Source organism: Phocoena phocoena, chromosome 7, assembly GCF_963924675.1.
Source record: "Phocoena phocoena chromosome 7, mPhoPho1.1, whole genome shotgun sequence".
Taxonomy (NCBI): domain Eukaryota; kingdom Metazoa; phylum Chordata; class Mammalia; order Artiodactyla; family Phocoenidae; genus Phocoena; species Phocoena phocoena.
Genome location: NC_089225.1, coordinates 75889795 through 75911506, shown reverse-complemented (window position 1 = coordinate 75911506; position 21712 = coordinate 75889795). Strand labels below are relative to the sequence as shown.

General features: G+C 33.7%; 1 protein-coding gene across 1 annotated transcript in view; it reads right to left on the bottom strand.

Annotated features, from left to right (window-relative positions):
• SLC39A10 (solute carrier family 39 member 10) overlaps nucleotides 1-21712 on the bottom strand; it is a 40993-nt gene that overhangs the window by 16868 nt on the left and 2413 nt on the right. Inside the window, exons 2-6 of the mRNA XM_065880741.1 lie at nucleotides 20990-21197; nucleotides 8682-8851; nucleotides 6729-6917; nucleotides 2652-2772; nucleotides 1048-1416 (exon numbers count right to left, since the gene is read on the bottom strand). Coding sequence (XP_065736813.1) covers nucleotides 1048-1416; nucleotides 2652-2772; nucleotides 6729-6917; nucleotides 8682-8851; nucleotides 20990-21197 — 1057 coding nt within the window. The remainder of the gene's footprint in view (nucleotides 1-1047; nucleotides 1417-2651; nucleotides 2773-6728; nucleotides 6918-8681; nucleotides 8852-20989; nucleotides 21198-21712) is intronic.

Sequence of the window (21712 nt, the reverse complement as noted above, 5' to 3'; positions counted from 1 at the left end):
TCTTTTGCCTATCTAAATTAATTTCATAATGTATGAGTGACTCAGTAATCTCACACACTATAGCTTTTGAACATACACTGAGTGAAGTGCAATAGGTATGTGACAACCAGAGAAAGAGCTACTCAATGAAAGAAACATTCCCTACTGAATTAAATTCTCTATTTGTGTAACCTTCTAATTCACTAATAGCTTCGGAGTAGTAACAGTTTTTAGTGTTTCAGTCCCTGACTGGTAGTGTGAAACCCTCAATCTTAAGTCATGTAAGTCTATAATTGCACTTGCTCTCGCATACTAATATTTATAGATATTTAAATGCCTAGTATCCTTATCCAAACTTTTCTAGGTCTAGAGCATAAATGGCATAAATTATTATTTGTCTGATGGTCCTGAATACTGAAATCAGAGGCACAAATGCATCTGATGCTACTAGTAAAATTCTTTACTCTTTAACACTGACAGCCACTGTGGCTTCAAAAATATGGTCTCTTTTGAAAGAAACCAAGGCCTACTTCTGAATGATTATTTAATAGAGTCTGGGTCTCAAAGAAAATTATGTATTGATCACATTTAATGTTCTCCTAAACTGGTAACATCAGTATATATTATCAAGATTCTAATATGATGTTTGAATTTGATATAATGGATTTTTACTATTGTAAAATTTTTCTTCACTTTTTCAAATGTAAAAGAATTTTTAAACCCAAGATTGAAATTCATTTGTTCTCAATCAGAAACATATAAATGTATTGAAAATATGTTAAAGTAGCTTCTTCAATATGGTAACTATGCCTTCAGTAAGAAATCAAGGTATCAAAGAAGTACACTGTGGAATTTGTTTATATGTTCAAAGAAAAACCCACTGAAATTATACCTTTATGCCCCCAAATAAACTTATCAAAAACACTAACATAGCCTTTGGAAAAGCCAAATGACGGAATAATATATAATAATATATTTGTTAAGCTCCAAGACAGTACTAAAACAGTGGAAGACGGAAAATGGTCTTAAAGAATAACAAATTATAACCCAAGTTTCAAGCCTACTTACCAATTGCTAACCCATCACTGAAGTTGTGGATGCCATCCCCCATGATCACCATCCAAGCGATATTAGCGATTCCTGTTTCTTTCAGATCTGATCCGGAATGACAGGGACCGTGTGAATGATGAGAATGTTTGTGGTGCCACTGATGATTATGCTTCCTCAGCACAGTTTTACTCTCGTCATGGTGGTTATGTGCAGCAGCATGGAGATCATGCTCATGAATGGCATGTAATCCATCACTTTGAGAATGGGCCATGATTTTCTCCTCTTCTATACAAAGATAATTTTTAGGAGGGGATTCTTGTTGGCCTTCTAAATCTGTCAGTTCAGTTTCATTAAGTCGATCTTCAGAAACAACCGAGTCATCAGTTCCTATATTTATAATGGCAAAGGATATGCTTTATCAGCAAGTAAATGAATGCATATTTGCTTAATTTAAACCCAGGCAAAATAGCAGTAATGTAATGAACATTTCCTAAGTGAATGTCTTTAAAATTCCTAAATAATATAAAAAAACAAATCAAACTAATAAATAAGTAAATACACATGTGCACACACACAAAACAAACTGGGGTTTTGAGAGTCCAAAAGATGAACCAGATGAAGTAAATGGAAGGGAACTGAAATAGCAGGTGAAGTGAGGACATAAATTGGCATGCATGAAGATACTGTGAAACTTAAGGCGCACATCATCAACAGTTGATGAAAATAAAAGGGTGGAAAGTTACTGTAGCATTCACAGGGTAACAAAATATGCCCATAATTTTTCAGAGAACAAAGTTTACCCACTCTAACCTTCTCTTATCATTTAAAAAACAAAGACAAAATTTAAATCGCTTGCATCCTCTAGTGCTCTACCTAACTGACCAAGATCAATTCTAGATCATTACTAGAATGAAGCTCAAAAACCCATACAAGTGATAACACTGATACTTTTTTCTTTTTTTAATTAAGGTTGTCCTCTCACCTAGTTTACAAAAGCTATTTATTATGTGACAAAGATTCTAATGCTTTCCAAATTGTATTTTGGGGCAGAGTCTACAGTTAGCGTCTAGGCTCTCCCTTTTCTGCAGAAAATCCTTAGTATACTCAGGGGAAACACAAGTTCACAAAGGGGAAAAATTATGTTTAAATATTATTTCCCTGAAAATTGTAAGCTACCTCATTACATCTATCATGAAACACAGTAGATGAATGGATAAGCAGAGATTTTAAGTACAGGGACCACTCTCCTTTAAGTACAAAGACCAATTCTCCTTTTCTCACATGAAAACAATCACATATGGAGGGCATGGAGATTTTTGCATTACCAAGAAATAAAACACTAATCCAAAGCCGTTCTGTTTATTTCATTTTTTTCTTCTGTAAAGTAAAAAGTGCAACGCGTTCCTTGCCCTGTAATATGATTAATTGGTCCCACATTCCAGTATAAATAACACTGAAAATAACGAAAACACTAACAAAATCAGTTAAGATACATGTAAGGAAATAAAAGAAACTAGTATTAGAGAAGCAACAAAGACAAGAAATTTCAAACAACTCAGGCACAGTTTAGAAGCAATGTTTCAACTTTTAAAGGTTTCTCTTTAGTCAGAACTATTGTCTACCGGCAAGAGGCTTGAGCTGAAGCCAGTCAGCATCTGGTGTATTATTTAACTTATGATCTGAAAGCTTCCTTCCAATAGCTGATTCTTCTGTGTTTTGCTTCATAAACCATTTCTGTTTCCCCTGAAAAAAACATCTGGTATTAGCATTGAATCTACAGCCACAATTAGCAACAGTATTCACTTGTTAACATCTATGGGGATAAATGGTGGTAATTTTATACATTATTTAGAAAAGGAGTGAGAAAAATTTTTTAGAAGTTAATCAAAGGGTCTACCAGATGAAAAAGCCAACTAAATTTGCATGTTATTTTTTTTCGAATACTCGACTAAAAGGTCCAATTCATATACTTTCAAGTTAAGAACAGGGTACATAGTACTGTATTATTATATGCAACCTGAATGAAATGTGTGAAATATATGTAATATTGCTCTCATTTAATAGTGTGTGGGAATGGGAAGTTCCAAAAAACGAAAGCTTAATCCTTTCAATTTCATTCTGTGTTTAACACAATCTCACTTTTCCCCATATGTGACATAATAGGCAGAGTCAAGCTTGACTTAAAATCCTAAATTTACAGTTTACCTCTATGAGACTTAGAGAAGTTTGTTAAATTTATTAAACCTAAAAATACTCATCTATAATATGAAAATGAGATTCTTATAAGGATTAAATGAGGTGATGTATGAAAATGACCTAGCAGTAACTGACTTAACAGCTATGCAATCAAGACAAGTTTTCTTTCTCATTTAAGCTGTCCTCTACTAATAAATTCTAATTATTGTAATTCATTGTTTAAGTTTGGATTTTCCTATATTCTCTCTTAATAGTCTGGTTTCTTCTCATCAGTCTATCACTAACAACTCTTCCAACTTAAATTTCTACTTTTAATCAATGTTCATTTTAAAAAGCAAATAATCAAGTATGTTGGAACAGTATGAAAGTAAAAATCAAGTTCTCTGGAAGATCCTTACTGACTGGCAGAGCATTTCCTTGTTGGTTTTGCTTATAAGCTGTGAGCTATGTTTCAGATGTTTGAGTCTTCTAACTGCTGCATAAGTAGGCTTCTTGTGGCTAGCTGAATGTGTAGCAGAGTCTCCAAAGATGGCCATCATCAATTTCTTCCCTCCCTGTGTAAGCATTCTTCTCCACCCATAAGGAGGTGGAGTCTATTCCTTGCCCCTAAATTTTAGTAGGCCTTTTGACTTGCTTTGACCAACAGAATACAACAGAAGTGATGCTGTGCCAGTTCTGGCCTAGTCTGCAACAAGACTGGCACCTTTTGCTTTCGCTCAGGGAGTCTGGCCACTATGCTATGAAGAAGCTCAGTCTAGACTCTGAAGAGAGGCCATGTGGAGGAGTACCAAGATGCAGACACAGAGTGAGGCATTCTTGGACCTTTCCAGCTCTGCACTGCCCTAGCCAACCCAGATTAGCAGAGTTTGAGTGAATCACTCTAACTGATGTCAAGTGGAGCAAAAGAACTGCCCAGCTGAATCCTGCCTAAATTCCTGACAAAATTAAAAGAACTAATAAGTTGTTGTTACAAGCTATTTTTGGGGTTGTTCTGCTTCATAGCAATAGAAAACAGAAACTGGGGGAATAGAAAATGTTCAAAAGAAAATAATATGGAGACATCCTAAAGAGAAGAAAAGAAACAGCAGTTTTAACATGAGTTAAAGAAGAAAAAAAAAAGAGGAAGGAGGAGCAAACAACAGTACAAAAGTCAATGAGACAGACATAGAAAGGAAAACATCAGCTGGGATTTTGTTTAATTGCTTTGGTTCTGATTGTCCATTTTCCTAAAAACTTGCCAAATCATTACCTTCAAAGCCGCAACTTGCTGAACTAGTCAGCATCTGGTGTATTATTTAACTTATGTTCTGAAAGCTTCCTTCCAATTCTTCTATACAGACGGTCAAATGTCTGTTCTATTCAAGTATCACTAATTCCCTTTCTTCAAAAAATGCTATATACTTTTTCATCTTAGTTACTTATTGTCCTATTTATTATAAAGGAGATGTACTTATTTATCTCCCTAGACTCCTTTCTTTGATGTACTTGATGAATTCCTCACTATTGCATTTAGAGTACCCCTCTGCAAATGGTGTTACTTTCAGTTTTTTACTTCCCACAATTTCAAATTTCCAAAAGCCTGCCATATTCTGGGGACTCTATTCTTCTATATTACTTTACTTTATAAAAATAAATGTGTTTAATTTTGTCAGTAAGTCTAGGTTCAAAATGAGATCAAGGTTGAATTATAAAAAATATAAAACCACTTTATTTTGAAGGACTATCTCTTGAAGCACTACATTTTATACTTATCTGTAAATTATACAGTCCCTAATATTTTGTATACATTAAATACTTCATATTTGCTGCTTCAGTGTTAGTAGGTACACACAATTGAAGAAAATTAGGGCTTCACAGTAATTCCAAAACTTCTTTATATACTTTGCAATTTGTATTTGTGTTCTAAATTTGGTATTCACAGAGATGGACTTTAAATTCTTTATCTAATCAATGTTTTCTTATTGAGTCCCTCATTTAAATAATTCTCTTAATCATCTTCTCTTCCCAATTTCTTATGCCATGACTCAAGCCCTCTGCACCTCTCTTCTAAATTATTCTGCAGTAATCTCCTTCACTGACTCATTTCCCTCCAGCCAATCTCACCCTGGCATCCCTCCCACCACCGTCAATTCTTCACCTATCCACATGACCTTCCACATGGCCCTTCCCAAACCAAATGCTGTTAGATCTCTTTCACGTTTCTCTAAGTTGATCCTTCCCAGTTCCTTTGAGCATTCCTCAGATAAAACTTCACTGAGCGCACCATCTTGATCAACCCTCCTTTGGAAGCAATTAAATATGATGCCCTGACTAAAATATGGCCATTAAAATTAAATACACTACTTGGAATATGATATGAAAATACAGATGAGAAGTAGGATTTATTTCCCATGCATTTAGATAGCAACTGGTAATCATGATGAATGAGTCATAGTTTCAGAGCTAGTCTGTGGCTGGGCAAGAACTAGAATCACTCTCCCTGAATACCATATTTTGTCCCAAGGGGATATATACAAAACACATACATACACAAACAAGAATATATCCATAAAAACAGCATTAAAGTTTTATCATAAGAGTGGGCTGTATATATTATGATAATGACTATCCAGTGTTCTTGAAGAATTTTTTTTTGAATATTTGTAGTTAACTAACAAGATATAAAAATTTTCTAACTCGTTATTGTGGAAAGCTTTCTAAAAGTGTCCTCTGGATTTCCTTACTTAAACAGAATATACTGAAGACAATCAGCATTAATATCACAAACATGTTAAGTGAGAGATGTATTCAAGACAGAGCCTTAGAGACAGATGTGAACCAATGTGAACAGGGAGGAGTGTAAATCACAGTGGATGGTAATACCTGAACTTACTTTCTTGGGGAAAAAAATTCTTTTAGGTATTTATCTTATTCTAATAAATGTGACATGAAAGACAGTTCAATAATCCAAGCATCATCTCTGAAGTGTTTGTCACTCTTGAGATGAATCACCATTTCCTTCATTTCATTATATTTTCTTCCTACAAAGCCCCCTGAATCTAAATTCTTCATACCTCTAGTGCTTACACCATTGGCAAGGCATTTCTGGTAAAGAAATGTGTTGTGCAAAATCATTTTCATTAAAAGATATGGCAATGAAAGCCCCCTATACTTGAAAATATTATCTATGAAGACCAATGAGATTTGCTTCTATTTATACATTTTTGCATTTTTAATAAGAATAAATTGGCCAATAACCTTTTTCAGACTATTTAAATCAATTAGATAAGAAGCAACACAAAATTAACTGAAACTGAGACTCCTATATCTTGATTATAAATGCCAAAACAAATGTAATGACAAAAAAATGGCAAAGATCAAAGTCAGTTTTTCCTCTGAAGATAATCTATTAAACGATATTTAATACACACCAACACCATGATTAAGAAAAAACATAAGGCCCAAAAACAATGGTTTTTGAGTTTTACCTCAGAAAATAAAATAAACAATTAAAAAACACTTACCCTTTGCTGTTTGTAGTGCTTAAACATTCTAATGCAATGTTCAATGATAAATAGTAAGTAAATGCCTCCTAGAGCAACAAGTCCTTTCAATACAGCATCATATTCTTCTAGAAACTTCTTAGATTCGTGTCCATGAGAATGTCCATGCCCATGTGCATGTTGATGACTGTGATCATGTCCACCCTGAGACTGTTAATAAGAATAAGAAAAACTTCTAAACAAGTAATTTAAATGCTATTTTGAGAATATAATCTCCAGAAAAAATATCCCCTATTATCTCAATTGAATATAAGTAGTCTTCCATTTAATTTTGCTATCCTCAGTGGCCTGGAAAGTACTACATTTCATGGTAACTCTAAAACAAAGACCAAAAACTCAAATGCCTATCAGGTTTAAGATACATCCTACAGTAAAAGAATCAAACCAGCAGTAAGATAAGAGGTAATGATGGGTCCTTCATAAACTGAAGTGAACATGTCCCAGATATATGCCTTAATATTCAGTAATTTAACCTTCTCTTAAGCTGATTATATTTTTAAAATATTTTTCTTTTATAAATTATTTCAAAGAAGTGATGAGATGTTATCTCTGCATATACTGCTGAACATGAGCAAAAGAATATACTTAAACATGTGTTTAATTTTCTATATTTTAAATCTTTATCTTAAGAGAATGTAAGAGTTAGAGAACTGGTCTTCAGTATTTTCCCTCCTTGTAACATTTGTTTGTATTCCTTCCCTATTTGCTAGTGGTCAACAGAAGAGGTTTCTAAACCTCTCAAAGATACGACCATTACAAAAGGTAATAGCTTCATTTAATTAACACTTCTTAAGAAAAAAAAAGTTAAATAGCACTTAAACATTGTTCGCACTTCAACTGTTCTAATTTATTAGGCCCAGTTCTGAAACAGACTGTTGCTATGCCTGGTGGCTGGTAGAAAGGGCAGGCAAAGGGTTGCAATAAGGGAGAAATAAATAAATGATATATAATAAGTCAACAACAAAAAATGCATATTCACGGCCTTAACATTAATTTTTTTTAAAGGCAATGCCATGCACTGTTCTAGATACTAGACCTGGAATTCTCAACCAGGAGTGCAGAAGGCGAGAAGAGGTGCACACAACACAGAAATCCAATTCTGTCTCCCAAATACTCCCGAAGGGAGGTGATGAGAACGTAAAAAAATATTCAAACCTATAATTTTACATTTGGAAAAGAAAAAAGCCCTGTTGTTTTCGTAATTTGAAGGAAAGACAGTAATACTGGCTCAAACACTCTTAACTGGTGACAGATTTTAAAAGGTTAATAAGCAAGGTAAAGGTACTAGGAGTGTGGGCTTATGATCATATCATTAGAAGTGTTCCCAAATGGAAGAACACAAGTGGCACACCAGGTGAAAAGATAAATGGCCTCATGGGTAAAGAGCTAAATGCCTAAAATTGTTAACTGAGTATGTCTGCCTATTCCTGCTCAAATAAAGATGCCTGTGGAGCACTGGCTATGTGTACAATCATCATAAAACCCCTTATACATTTCTTCTAATGGCTTTCTTGATACACCATAAAGATAAAAAGATAAAACACTCATTGATGTCCAAGTATTCACTTTCAGAACTGCTAATAAGAGCATTTTTTAAATTTCAGTTTGACTGAGGTATAACTGACATAAAATTGTAAGAGAGTTAAAGTCTACATTGTGGTGATTTGATATGTATACACTGTGACAGGTGAAGTTAAAACTGACACTACCAGTTTTTTGTTGCTGTTTTAAAATCTAATGATTCAATCTATTTTAATATTGCTTAATTTAAAACTGTACAAATGGAAAAAATACTTCATCCTATAAGCAAATAAAACAACAGAAATATTAGATTAGTATGCTACAGCTTGCAAATGAAGGATCCTTTTAGCTGAAATATTTTTACTTCTTAAAAAGATTTAAAAGATTTCTTACATGGGGCAGTAGATGAAGAAGGGCATCTCCACTCATTGTTCCTACAGCTAGTGCAACAAGGAATGTGAGAAGAAATTTGAAGCATCCTTGGTTAATGATGGGAACCAAGATCACTCCTAGCAAGGAAAGCAGGCTAATAACAGTGATAGAAATGATACCACAAATCCACGCTGTAGGAAGAAAGTAATGGTCAACATTAGTATGACAATATAAACCAAAAAAGCTCCAAAGAAGAAAAAACATAGGATAAATGAGTCATGGAAGACTGATTACCTTACCTAGACTATGCTTTTTAAGAAAATTTTATATTTTGGCACTACTGTGTTTAAAAACAAACAAAACAAACAACTATATAACCAACTTGAATGCTTAAAAAAAGAATTAAACTAAGACCAAGTTATAAATAGTTATCTTCAGTGGTCCACCTTATTAGAAACAGGAACTGAAAATGACTTAAGGCTGTGGTTCACTTACACTACCTAGACTTAAATAAAATTTTACCGATGTCTAAAGGTACAGCCTTAAACTGTTTATTTAGAGACTATAATTATAAAACTCTCCCGTGAGCATTAAAGGAAGCCAAGTATCTAATGCAGCATCATCTATGGAAATCTCTCCAATAACAAAGTTTAAGAAACGTATCAGCCCAAAATATAAATATACTCAGATAAGACACAAAAAAAGCTTATTACTGGTAGCCTCACTGTATTTCATTTCTTATTTTTACAAAGGATAATTCAGTCCTATTTCCCTTGGTATCATCTTTCTTCCATACCCAGCTCCAAACTCCCTTTCCTCCAATTCAGCTTTCTGTACAATTTACTACTTTTTTTTATTTCACTATATAATTTTAACCAGATCAGAACACAGGAGAAATGTTTTCATAATGTGACTTGTAAGAAACAGGTGGAATTCTGTGTACATTTCTTTATCTAGGCTATTCATAAGCAGATAAGATTATCAGAAATAAATGCCAGTAGTTCGGGGGGGTGAGGCATCTTCACTTAAAATGAGAAATTACTTCCTATTAATGGCCTAAAATAAAACGGAAATGTTTTAAGTTTAAAATTTGTTTATTTTAATATTTATCTATAGGAAATTTCACTGAAGAGTTATAATTTTGAAAATGTTTAATCTAAAATGATTTTTTTCTAATCAAATCTAAAAGGACTATAAATCTGCTGAAAGATTTTATGTCAAGTCTTGTGATAAGTGAATAATGGAAAAATGCATTTCTTCATCAAGATAACTTAAAATTTTCAAAGACAAAGAGAAGTAAGGATAGGTAAAAAAAAATAAAACTTTAATTGACCTGCTAAATGCTAAACCTTTATCAATAAAACTGTTTATTCATTGGACATTTTAGTCACAGTATCCAATACCATTAACACTACAGCTAATTCTTGTTAGCTAAATTAGCTCAGAATGAAACAGTAGGTCATCTACTACTAATGGAAGCTCTGTGGTTTATACTATATGTAACAGATAATTACTATGATAGAAACATTGGGAATCTAAAGGGCCAGAAACACTGAAATACAGCCAGAGATTGAATACAGTGCCTTCAATCCTTTTTAAGGATTTGGGGGCAATAAAGGAACAGGAACTCAACTCCCAAAGGACCAAGGTCAGGGAAGGATTAAGCCAACAAGTTGGTTAGTGGACCCAAAGAATAAGAAGGAGATTCCCCAAACTATGGATGCAACTACAGGCACAGGGAACTGAGGTAAAAAACCCTGTTGTATAAAGAAAAATATAAGGTCAAATAAGCTTTAAAGATTGACTTAATAATGATGACCAGGTTACTTTGTGTGTGCCCCATATACAGACTGGAACAATAAAATCAGTGAGTGAGAGAGCCTGAGGGAATAAGTTGGAAAAAAGTGGCCATAGGTATACATGAAGGCAGAGAACCAATAAAGCTACTGGCCAACTAAACCAAAAAAGGTTTGTCAAAACTACTGCAGCTCTCTAGCTCCAATCACACTAGTGGGGAAAAAAATTAAAAAGGGAGAGACAAAAGGTACTGACAATAACTAAATGGGAAACACCAAGGCTAACAATGAAAACATCAACCTGAAGATAAAATGTCTCATATATTAATATAAAACTCTCCTTCCCAAATATATTTTTCCTTAGTTTGGCAATAATCCAATCTAGAAGCAATATCTCTCAAAAAAAGCCAATCCAAAAGCAACCTCAATCAAGAACTTAAAGAAAAACAGCACAAAGATACTGAAAACCCAGCAATTCATATTCCAAGATACTCTGAAGTAGAAAAAAATAACTGTATATACACACTAATGTAAATATGTATGGATGAGTATTGACAAAACTACAGACAAGACCCCAAATACACTAGCCAAAATAAACAAATTTAATTAACTCTTCATAATTATTAGAATTTTTTATTAATCAGAATTGTTTTCACCAAAAATGCACTGGAATATTCACCAAAATTACCCAATAAAAGTATTTATTTTATTTCTATGTCCCAATGTCCAAGAAAATTCATATAACCAGATTAAGCTGCTAAATTAAAATCTGTATTAGCCAAAATCTAGTTGGGTAAATCTTGTTAACTTGATTTATTCTTTTTCCTAGTGTTACATTATATTCTACGCTGGGGAATATATATGCATTCACTTCCGGATTTTCCTATTAAGACATTTGCAATAAATATTAAATTTCTAAATCTTAATATAAGGGAACACTATTAATTTGATGCAGTAGACATGTGAGATGATTAACAAATTATACAATACAATTTAGCAAAGTAATAAAATATTAGCATTAAACATATTTTTAAATTTGTGCTTATTAGATTATGAAATTTAAGACCCTAATTATACCAACATATATTCTTATAAGCATATTTACCAAGTTTAATCATTAAAGAGAGAAAATGTGATTCTGTTCCCTAATCATACAAATTATATCTAAAAATGAACATTATTCTAAGCAAGTATTTCCTTTATAAAACTCTCATCATATAAACTTCTGGCTCAGGGTATCTTGAATGTGAAGAAAAGTCCAAGAGTCTATGAAGCCATAAACATTTTGCAGTGTTATACGATGATTTACAATCTCAAATGGCTTCTGGTCAATTAGTCAAAACTCAAGTTACCAAATGACAAATCAACCAAAATCGAATTCAGTGAAAATCAATTTGCCAATATGCTGACAGGTGAGCTAAATACAGTATAACTGAAGAACAAGCACTGGCAGATTGAACAAATTAAATCAGCCAAGTGCTTACACATGTAGCTGAGGGAAAGTCTGTGTGAAAGGGTATATGAGTTCATATGTGTACAAATGGGTATATGTCACATATTACACTCTCCCAGGTACAATTTCTCATGAATCAGTGCTGGTAACTGTATCTCCTTATTATCCTCCTGAGAAAGCAAATCTGTAAACTAAAAGAAATGTCTGAAAGAGAGAAGCCCACTTTATGATTAGAAAATCACTAGTACTTGTGATTATCTGACACCTGAAACTCAGAGAATACAAGAAAACATCACAATCCCACAAAGCCAAAAGCCTTACATGAATCAACCCAAGGTCATAGTACTGGCCAACTTCAAGAGCACCATTCTCATTGTATTTTTGGGTGAATGTCATTTACTTAGAATACAATGTGAATTATGCCATGTGGAGTTGTTCAATGAAGTGATATTACATTGAGCTTGGACAGCTGCCCCTCCAAAATGAGTTAATATATATACATACACACACACACTCACACTCACATTTTTTAAAAATACTTAATAGAAATGTTTTTTATTGGTTATACAATAAAATGATTGTTAAGAAACTGGTTATTTCAAAAACATATAATAGATTTACAAAAAACAAACAAAGAGAGAACATAAGTATAATATAGAAGAAAATAATCATGTCACAAAAAGAAAAACAAAAAGACAATGAAAGGGACAAAAAAGAAATATAAGATCAACAGGAAATCAAGGCTTAAAATGGCAATAAATACATATCTATCAACAATTACCTTAAATATCAATGGACTAAATGCTCCAATCAAAAACCACAGAGTGGCAGAATGGATAAAAAAACAAGATCCTACAATATGCTGCCTACAAGAGACCCATTTTAGTGCAAAGGACACACACAGATTGAAAGTGAGGGAATAGCAAAAGATATTTCATGCAAATGGAAATGACAAGAAAGCAGGGGTTGCAATACTTGTATCAGACAAAATAGACTTTAAAACAAAGACCATAAAGAAAGATAAAGGAGGACACTATATAATGATAATACAAGAAGAAGATCAATACAAGAAAAGGATTTTACACTCATCAACATATATGCACCTAATATAGGAGCACCCACATAAATAAAACAAATACTAACAGACATAAAAGGAGAAACTGACAGGAATACAACAATAGTAGGATACTTTAAAACCCCACTCACATCAATAAACAGATCTTCCAGACAGAGAATCAATAGAGCAACAGAAATACTAAATGATACGATAGAGCAGTTAGACTTGATATTTTCAGAACATTACATCCAAAACACCCATAATACACATTCTTTTCAAGAGCACATGGCACATTCTCTAGGACTGACCACACACTAGGGCTCAAAACAAGCCTCAACAAATTTAAGAGTACAGAAATTATCCCAAGCATCTTTTCAACCACAATGGCATGAAACCAGAAATTAACCACAGAAAAAGAAATGAGAAAAAAACGATTACATGGAGACTAAACAACATGCTACTAAAAAACCAATGGGTTAATGATGAAATCAAAGAGAAAATTAAAAAATACCCTGAGATAAATGACAATGAAAACATCACCATACAAAATCTATGGAATGCAGCAAAAGAGGGATATTAATAGCAATACAGGCCTTCCTCAAGAAAACTCTCAAATAAACAACCTACCCTACCACTTAAAAGAATTAGAAAAAGAAGAACAAACAAAACCTAAAGTCAGCAGAAGGAAAGAAATAATAAAGATCAGAGAGAAAATAAATAAAATAGAGATTAAAAAAACAAGAGAAAAGTCAATAAAACCAAGGGCTGGCTCTTTGAAAGGATAAACAAGATGGACAAACCACTGGCCAAGCTCACCAAGAAGAAAAGAAAGACAACTCAAACTAAATAAGATATGAAAAAGGAAACATAACAACTGATACTGCAGAAATACAAAAAAACTGTAAGGGAACACTATGAACAATTACATGACAACAAATTTGACAACCCAGAAGAAACAGACAAGTTTCTAGAAAAATACAGCCCACCAAAATTGAATCAAGAAGAAACAGATAATTTGAACAGACTGATCACTAGAACTGAAATAGAATCTGCAATTTAAAAACTCCCACAAAAGTCCAGGACCAGACGGCTTCACAGGCAAATTCTACCAAACATACAAAGAAGAACTTATACCGATCTTTCTCAAACTCTGCCAAAAAGTTGAAGAGAAAAGAACACTCCCAAAGATATTCTATGAAAAGAGTTTTCTCATTCTTTCAACTAGAGGAAATATATATAATATGCTTGCTACCTTCAAAAGTTTTCAAATTGATTTTAGAAAATAAATTCTAGAACTAAAAAGGATCCTATAACCTCTAGTAACATTTTTTATACATAAAATATAGAGAGCACAACTGAGACTATTATAATATATTGAGTTTAATTACTCCTCTGTGAATATGCTGCCTTGATTGACAAAGTTGGAAATTATAAAAAATATTTTCAGGGCTTCCCTGGTGGTGCAGTGGTTGGGAGTCCGCCTGCCGATGCAGGCGACATGGGTTCGTGCCCCGGTCCGGGAAGATCCCACATGCCGCGGAGCGGCTGGGCCCGTGAGCCATGGCCGCTGAGCCTGTGCATCCGGAGCCTGTGCTCCACAACAGGAGAGGCCACAACAGTGACCGGCCCGTGTACCCCAAAAAAAAAAAAAAATTTTCAAAGAGGCCAATTATTCTGCCCCTTTATAAAGAATTTTTAAAATTCCTTGCTTACTTGTAGCTATTTGAACTGGCAACATACTAGCTATTGTCATATTGTATAGCTAGAAAGAACTTTAATAATCTACAGTAGCATTTCTCAAACTGCTCATCTAATTCTATGAGATAGGTGGCATTCCAAGGGGAGTGAGGAGAGAATTTTAATAATCAAAAAAAGACTTGGTAATTCTGGATTAAACAAGTTCCCTCAGAGCCTCTAACAGTTTAATGAGCAATGTGAATTTCTGCAAGGGGGAAATAATATGCAGTATTTTTCTAACTTACTTGATCATGGAACCTATTAATATAGCACAATGAGCCAGTATCCTGAAGAACACAATTTAGCAGACCCCAATGTGTCCAATGTCCTTTTACTTTAGAGATTTGTATTTGTATATTTAGGCAAAGAGATGTTAAATGCTAAACATTACCACTTCACACCTACTAGGATGGCTTTGAAAAAAAGAAGAACACATGTTGGCAAAGATGTGGAGAAACTGGAACATCTTACGTTGCTAGTGGGAACATAAAATAGTGCAGCCACTGTAGCAAAGATTTGGTAGTTCCTCAAAAAGCTAAACAGAATCACCATATGACCCAGAAATTCCACTCCTAGATCTATATCCCAAAGAACTGAAAGCAGAAACTCAGATACTTGTATGCCTTGTTCATTACAGCATTATTCACAATAGCCAAGCGTCCATCAATGAATGAATGGTTTAACGAAATGTGGTATATACATGCAATGGACTAGTATTCAGCCACAAAAACGAATGAAGTTTTGATACATGCTACAACATAGGTGAACCTTAAAAACATTATGCTGAGTATTTCAAAATAAAGAAGAGACAGAAAAGACAAACATTGTATGATTCCACTTACATTAACTATCTACAATAGTCAAATTCATAGACAAAAAGATTAGAGGTTACCAGGGGCTGGGGGTAGGGGGTAGGGGGGAATGAGCTATTGCTTGATGGTTACACAGTTTCTATCTGGGGTGGTGGGTAAAAAAAGTTTTACAAGTAGTGTGATGGTTGCACAACATTGTGAATGTAATAAATGCCACTAATTTGTACACTTCAATGGTTAAGACAGCAAAGTTTACGTTATATATATTTTACCATAATAAAAAATAGTTAAACAGTTAGCTAAAATGGCAAAGTCAAAACTAAACCCGGGCTTCCCTGGTGGCACAGTGGTTGAGAGTCCGCCTGCCGATGCAGGGGACACGGGTTCGTGCCCCGGTATGGGAAGATCCCACATGCCGCGGAGTGGCTAGGCCCATAAGCCATGGCTGCTGAGCCTGCGCTCCACAACGGGAGAGGCCACAACAGTGAGAGGTCCGTGTACTGCAAAAAAAAAAAAAAAAAAAAAAAAAAAACCAAACCCAAAGTCCTTCCTGAATCCACTGTCTTCTCCAGTAACTCAAAGTGTTTTCAGAGAATTCTTGGCCAAGTGATTTATTTACCACTTATGTATTTACCCCCAGGGAGATGGCTTCACATAGAAGAGGATTTACAAGAAAAACAAGTATAATTAAACATAAAAATAAGAAGAAATACCATTTCAGATAAATCAGAAATTTTCTAGATATTTTGTATAGATTACAACTATTCCATCACAACTGTTTCATTAGCAAAACAGCCCTATTATTCCATAAGTGTATGTTATTACAGATACGTTTTCTTATACTGACTTCTTATTAATTTTTAACAGTAATTTTAGCTTTCTAGCACTAAAAATTTAAGGAGTAGTCATTCTCCTAACTTACATTTTCTTCAAGGAAAATTACGATTTCTTTGAACTATAAGAAGTAAAGTTGTTTTGAATTTATTGTACCTGAAATACATTCCCATGCTATTTAAGTATGTACTTATTTTTAGAATTAATAACATACACATTTAAAGCTCACATAAACTCTATCATAATTTCTTAGGTGTAGAAAAAAGGCAACTCAGGTAATAAAATTTTTCTGATTCTCGACCAAAGTATTGTGTTTTTTCGATCACAATTTGGTATAAAGCCATAAAAAAGCAAAATAACAAGGATAAACAATGAACAATAAAAGGAATCTCATAAAACTTATACCAACCTAACACTATGCAAACTGTTAAGTACAACTAGCAAATGTTTTCTTTATTTGTACCCAAGATACCATATGCAATAAAAAATGCTAAATGTCTGAAATAAGCTTCACTTATTCTGCAAATTAGGTCTCTTAAAACGTTAAAGGTCTTCAAGCTTAGTTATTCACCAACTCCCTTTCTCATTATCTAGAGAGAAAATGCATTCTTTTAAAAAGAAGCGCTCATCTGTGGAAACTTTCTAATTAACTTGGTTCAAAGCATGTGCAAGATGGCAGTTTTCTACACTGTTTCAGCATTTTAATTGGCAGAAAATGCTGAGCGGCCTATTCACAACTCCCCTTGATAATTAAGCTAGGGTCAACTCTATGACTAAATGAGCCAATCTTGTGAAACAAACGATTCCTACCATACACAGTATATACAGCATATTTGGTTTACAGCAGTCTCTGAATAGTTAATGAGGTAGTAGCTGTGTCACTATGGGAGATTTATACAGAACAAGTTAACCTTGTTTAATGGTGCAGCAGTCATTGAAAATAATTACTAGCAGAGCATTCTCTCTAACAATTATTAACATCTATCAGGACATAATTAATTCAAGCTTCATTTCTGAGAATGTTAATAACCACCTGCAAACAACTAATCAATATTCACCATTAGTAAAGTATTCGTTTTCAAAGCAAGTACAATTTCCTCTAAGGCTTTTCATATTTAATAAATGTAATTTTCAACATTACTATAGTCAAGCATCTGTCAACAGCCTTGTTAAAATATATAGATTATGTCAATATTACAACATAGACAACTCTAAGTCATAACCCACAGCTGATGAGAAAACAAAGAACTAGAGTTTTTTTAAGAAACCATAAAAACAAAAAAGCCTATTAGTTTTAACTCCAGATGCCACAATCTTGTCAGTCTCCATTTTTCCCCGCAAAGAACAAATGTATTTTATTTTTTATTAAGTTAAATAATCTTAGACCTAGCTTCCCCTTTTATTCCTGCCAGGGAGAATTTATAAGCACCTGAGAGAGACTGTGGCTCTCAAGGTGTTTACTCATCTACAAAGATCAATGAGCATGAAGCCACAAAGAGGACATATTTTGTCTATCCAAAGATCATTATTCAAGTCTAGCATGTGAAATCACTTTTCTCTGCCTTTCCAGATCTTAACAGACTGAACCCAGCTTGTCTAACTAGAAGACTATTCTCAGGTTGTTTTCTTTTTTTTTTTAATGACTAATCTACACTTATAGTAATACTTACTTATATCAATATTTACCTCTACCCGTTTCCTGTCTCTGTCTGCATTATCTGTCAAATCACTAACACTCTCCTTATCTCCCTGTCATTTACATTTTAGCAAAGCACACTTAAGAACCTTTTCAGCAGGAAGCAGTAGAGCACAGCATAGGAGAAGAGCATAGTGGTTACATTACAGGTTTTAGATGGAGAATACTCTAGTTCCTATCACAGCTCTGCTGCCTGGCAGCTATGTGACCTTGGGCATGTTACTTAACTTCTCAAAGCCTCCTTTCCTCAGCAAAAAGAAGTAAGTAAAAGTGCCTATCTCATGGGTGTAACAAATTAAACAACTCTTGTAAAAGTGTTTAAAATAGCACATGGTAAGGTTCCAATAAATATAGGCTATTATGATTAATTTATCTATTCTGAAGTCATTTTCCTATTGCAAAGAAATTAACCAAGAATAGGCAGGAACCTAGGAGACTTAGTTATGTATTGAGCGCATTTCTTTTTATGTGTACTCTTTTAAGCTTTAAGAAATGTCTCTATCATATAAAACTCATACTAGAATGTGATATTCTTAAACATGTCTACCTTATTGCTACACTATGAAAAAATTTTAAATGCTGCTCTTTCAATCTTTCATCTATTTTATTGGAATTCTGTTTTCAGCTCATATTCATACACATCTATTTAGTCACTTTAATTACTATGTAATACCATCACTATATCTTGGGCATTTCAACCAGAACTGCATTCATCATGATTTTGCAAATGATGAAGTTCCTGAAATACAACTCATTCTGAGTGAGAACACTGTATTATCAAAGTACACTAGGCTGGCTTACAAGTGTTCTTCCTAGGTTAGAACTGAAAGTTTACATATAGACTAATATTAAGCAACTTATTCATTTAATCAATATATGAGTGCTTACTTTTTGTCCAAAGTACCCTTTATCTTAGGCACTAGGGATGCTGAGATGAAAGACCCAGTCACTTCCTTTAAGCAACTGAAGTCAAACAAAAACGTAACTAATCCAATTATGAACTCTGTACCATGATGGAAATATCCAGAGAGTATCAAGGTAGGGGACTTAATTAAGCCTAGAATGGTCACTAAGTTATCTCAGAGAGACTAATCCTTGAGCTGAATCTTTGAGGAATCATAGTAGTCAGCCAAGTAGAGAGGTTTACAACGTGAAAAGGCACAGAGGCATGAAGGTAAACCAGCATAATCTAGTACCATGAGTTTGTTATGATTAGAGCTAAGAGGGAAGAAACGAATGGTGGAGGATAAAGATGGAAAGGTAGGTAGGTATGGATCATATTCTGGAAAGCATGATTAGGAGAAAAAAAAACAACACTCTGAACTTTGAACAACATAGCATAATGCAGTATTCTAAAATATATGAGGAAAAAAGTATAACTAGCACATCACATCAAATCCATGTTCTCATAGCTATTACTGCTTACAATACAAAAAATGTGAAGAAAAATATAGAGATCTAATGAAAAATATTAGTGTAACAATATGTGGCAAAAATCATAAAGGTGATACCAGAATTAGCTAAATTTGGAAAATAATAGCACAGTGATTGCCCAGAACATTTATCAGACAAACCTCAGACTTGGTGGGTTTTATCTAGGTCTGGGAATTGTGGGCAAGTTACTAAACTTTTCTATACCTCAGCTTCCTTATCTGTAAAAACAAGAATCATACAATAGCTCCCTCACATAATAATTCAATAATTATTATTAAAATTTACTAAAAAGAAAAAAAAAAGCATGTAAAACACTTAGAACATGGATATCAAAATGGTTAAACTTCCCAGGACTGAATCTGACCACTATCACTCACTAGTTCTGAGACCCTGGGAAAGTTATTAGGGTAACATTCTCCACCTCATAAGACTGTTGTGAGGAGTAAATGAACTGAGTTTAGAACAGTGCCTGCAATACATGTTTTTTAATAAATAAAAGGAAAACATATGTATTAAATAAATGCCAGCTATCACTAAAAAGAAAAATCTATGTCAGAGTATCTCCTTTGCATTTTAGAAAGATAAATCTAGCTTAAATGCTAAGCATGACCTACAAAGGGGACAAAAACACAGGCAGGGAAGGTTATGAAGGCATTTCAACAATTCAGGAAAGAACCAAGGAGGATCTGAACTAAAGTTATGACAGAGTGGATACAGTTGGAAGATATTTAAGACTCAACTGGACTTGACAACTGATTATACAAGGGGAAATAGGAAATGAAAATTAAAACCATAAGAGGGAAAAAAATCAAAGATTTTCAGATTTTATCAAAAGAATGAGTTGGAATGGCATTTGGGATTCTATAAGAGGTATGAACTTCCTGTGGAGTAGAAGTTCCAGAAATATTAGATGGGAGGTATCTGTAAACACCAAGGTGGAGCAATCTAGCCAACTGGATATGATGAAAAAGAGCCTAGAGAGAAGTTTAAAAATAGTTTTGGTTTTACCCATTTGGTTTTACTCTCTAGAAGTGCCCATGATGAAGTTCATGTGCCAATCACTGGCATTTCTGAGACATTCCTAGAGTTTCACCACACTGGCTTCCCTTTTTACTTCCTCAGGAACTTAATAATCTTTTCATTAGAGCCCCTCACCCTGCTAAATGTTAAGTAATTATAACATCATATAACTTTAATTAGGGGTCCCCTTATTAACATTTGCCCATCAAGAAGAATCTATTTATGACAAACCTGTATTTCCTTTCTAATCTATTAGTTCTGTCTGTAGCAAAACATTCCTCTGTAGTGTCAGAAGACATTAGTAAACTGTATTGTGCCTCCTTGTCTCCCCCCAATCTTTCTAAACACACATACCTAAACATGATTAAAACATACTGAAAGTCACCAAAAGGAAAGCAATCATTTGGAATTACTTCCTCATTCAATTACATTAAAATAAAAAATAAGTACAGAGACATTTTTGAGGAGAAAGAACTTAAATCTTTCTTACCTGATGCCCCTATATTTGCCTTATCTTCAGGAACCAGATTTTTATCTTTATTTAAATCTTCAACTAAAAGTTTGTCAAAATGCTCAATACAAAGTCTGCTGTCGATTTGATATAACAAAGCAGGGCAAAGGTACGTAAATAGATCAGGTGAGATTGGAGAATTGGCCCGATGACCATAGTATTTTAACAACTGAGTGACGTTCAAACACTGCAAGGAAATTGATAAAAAAAAATTAAGAGTACTTTAAGAAGATTATGCAGAAAAAGAAAATATTATATAGTAAAATATATTCTAAATATTATTTGAAAATAATCTGCAATATATAGATACCTATTACAAAGAATGATTTTTGACAGGAATTTATGATAGGAATACATTCAACTTGATTATCCAAAACTTTTAATAGATTTGAACCATTTTCCACTGCAACATATAAAAGATATGACTTTCTGCCATCAATAAGAATGACTTAGAACTATATTCCCAAGATCCTTAAGGGGTGAGGAAAAAAATCACTTCCCTAGTCAAAGTGTAATCATCAATCGCTCAAGATTCTTATTTGTGAAACAGTGTTAAACAGACTTAAGAGTTCTTTAACAACTTTATATTAAAATATACAAGGATATAGACATGTTCACTAAGGTACCCCAAAAGAATATCATATAGGGGAATTCTATCCCAATGCTAAAACTGGAGGATTAAAAAAAGGCAGCTTTATCCAC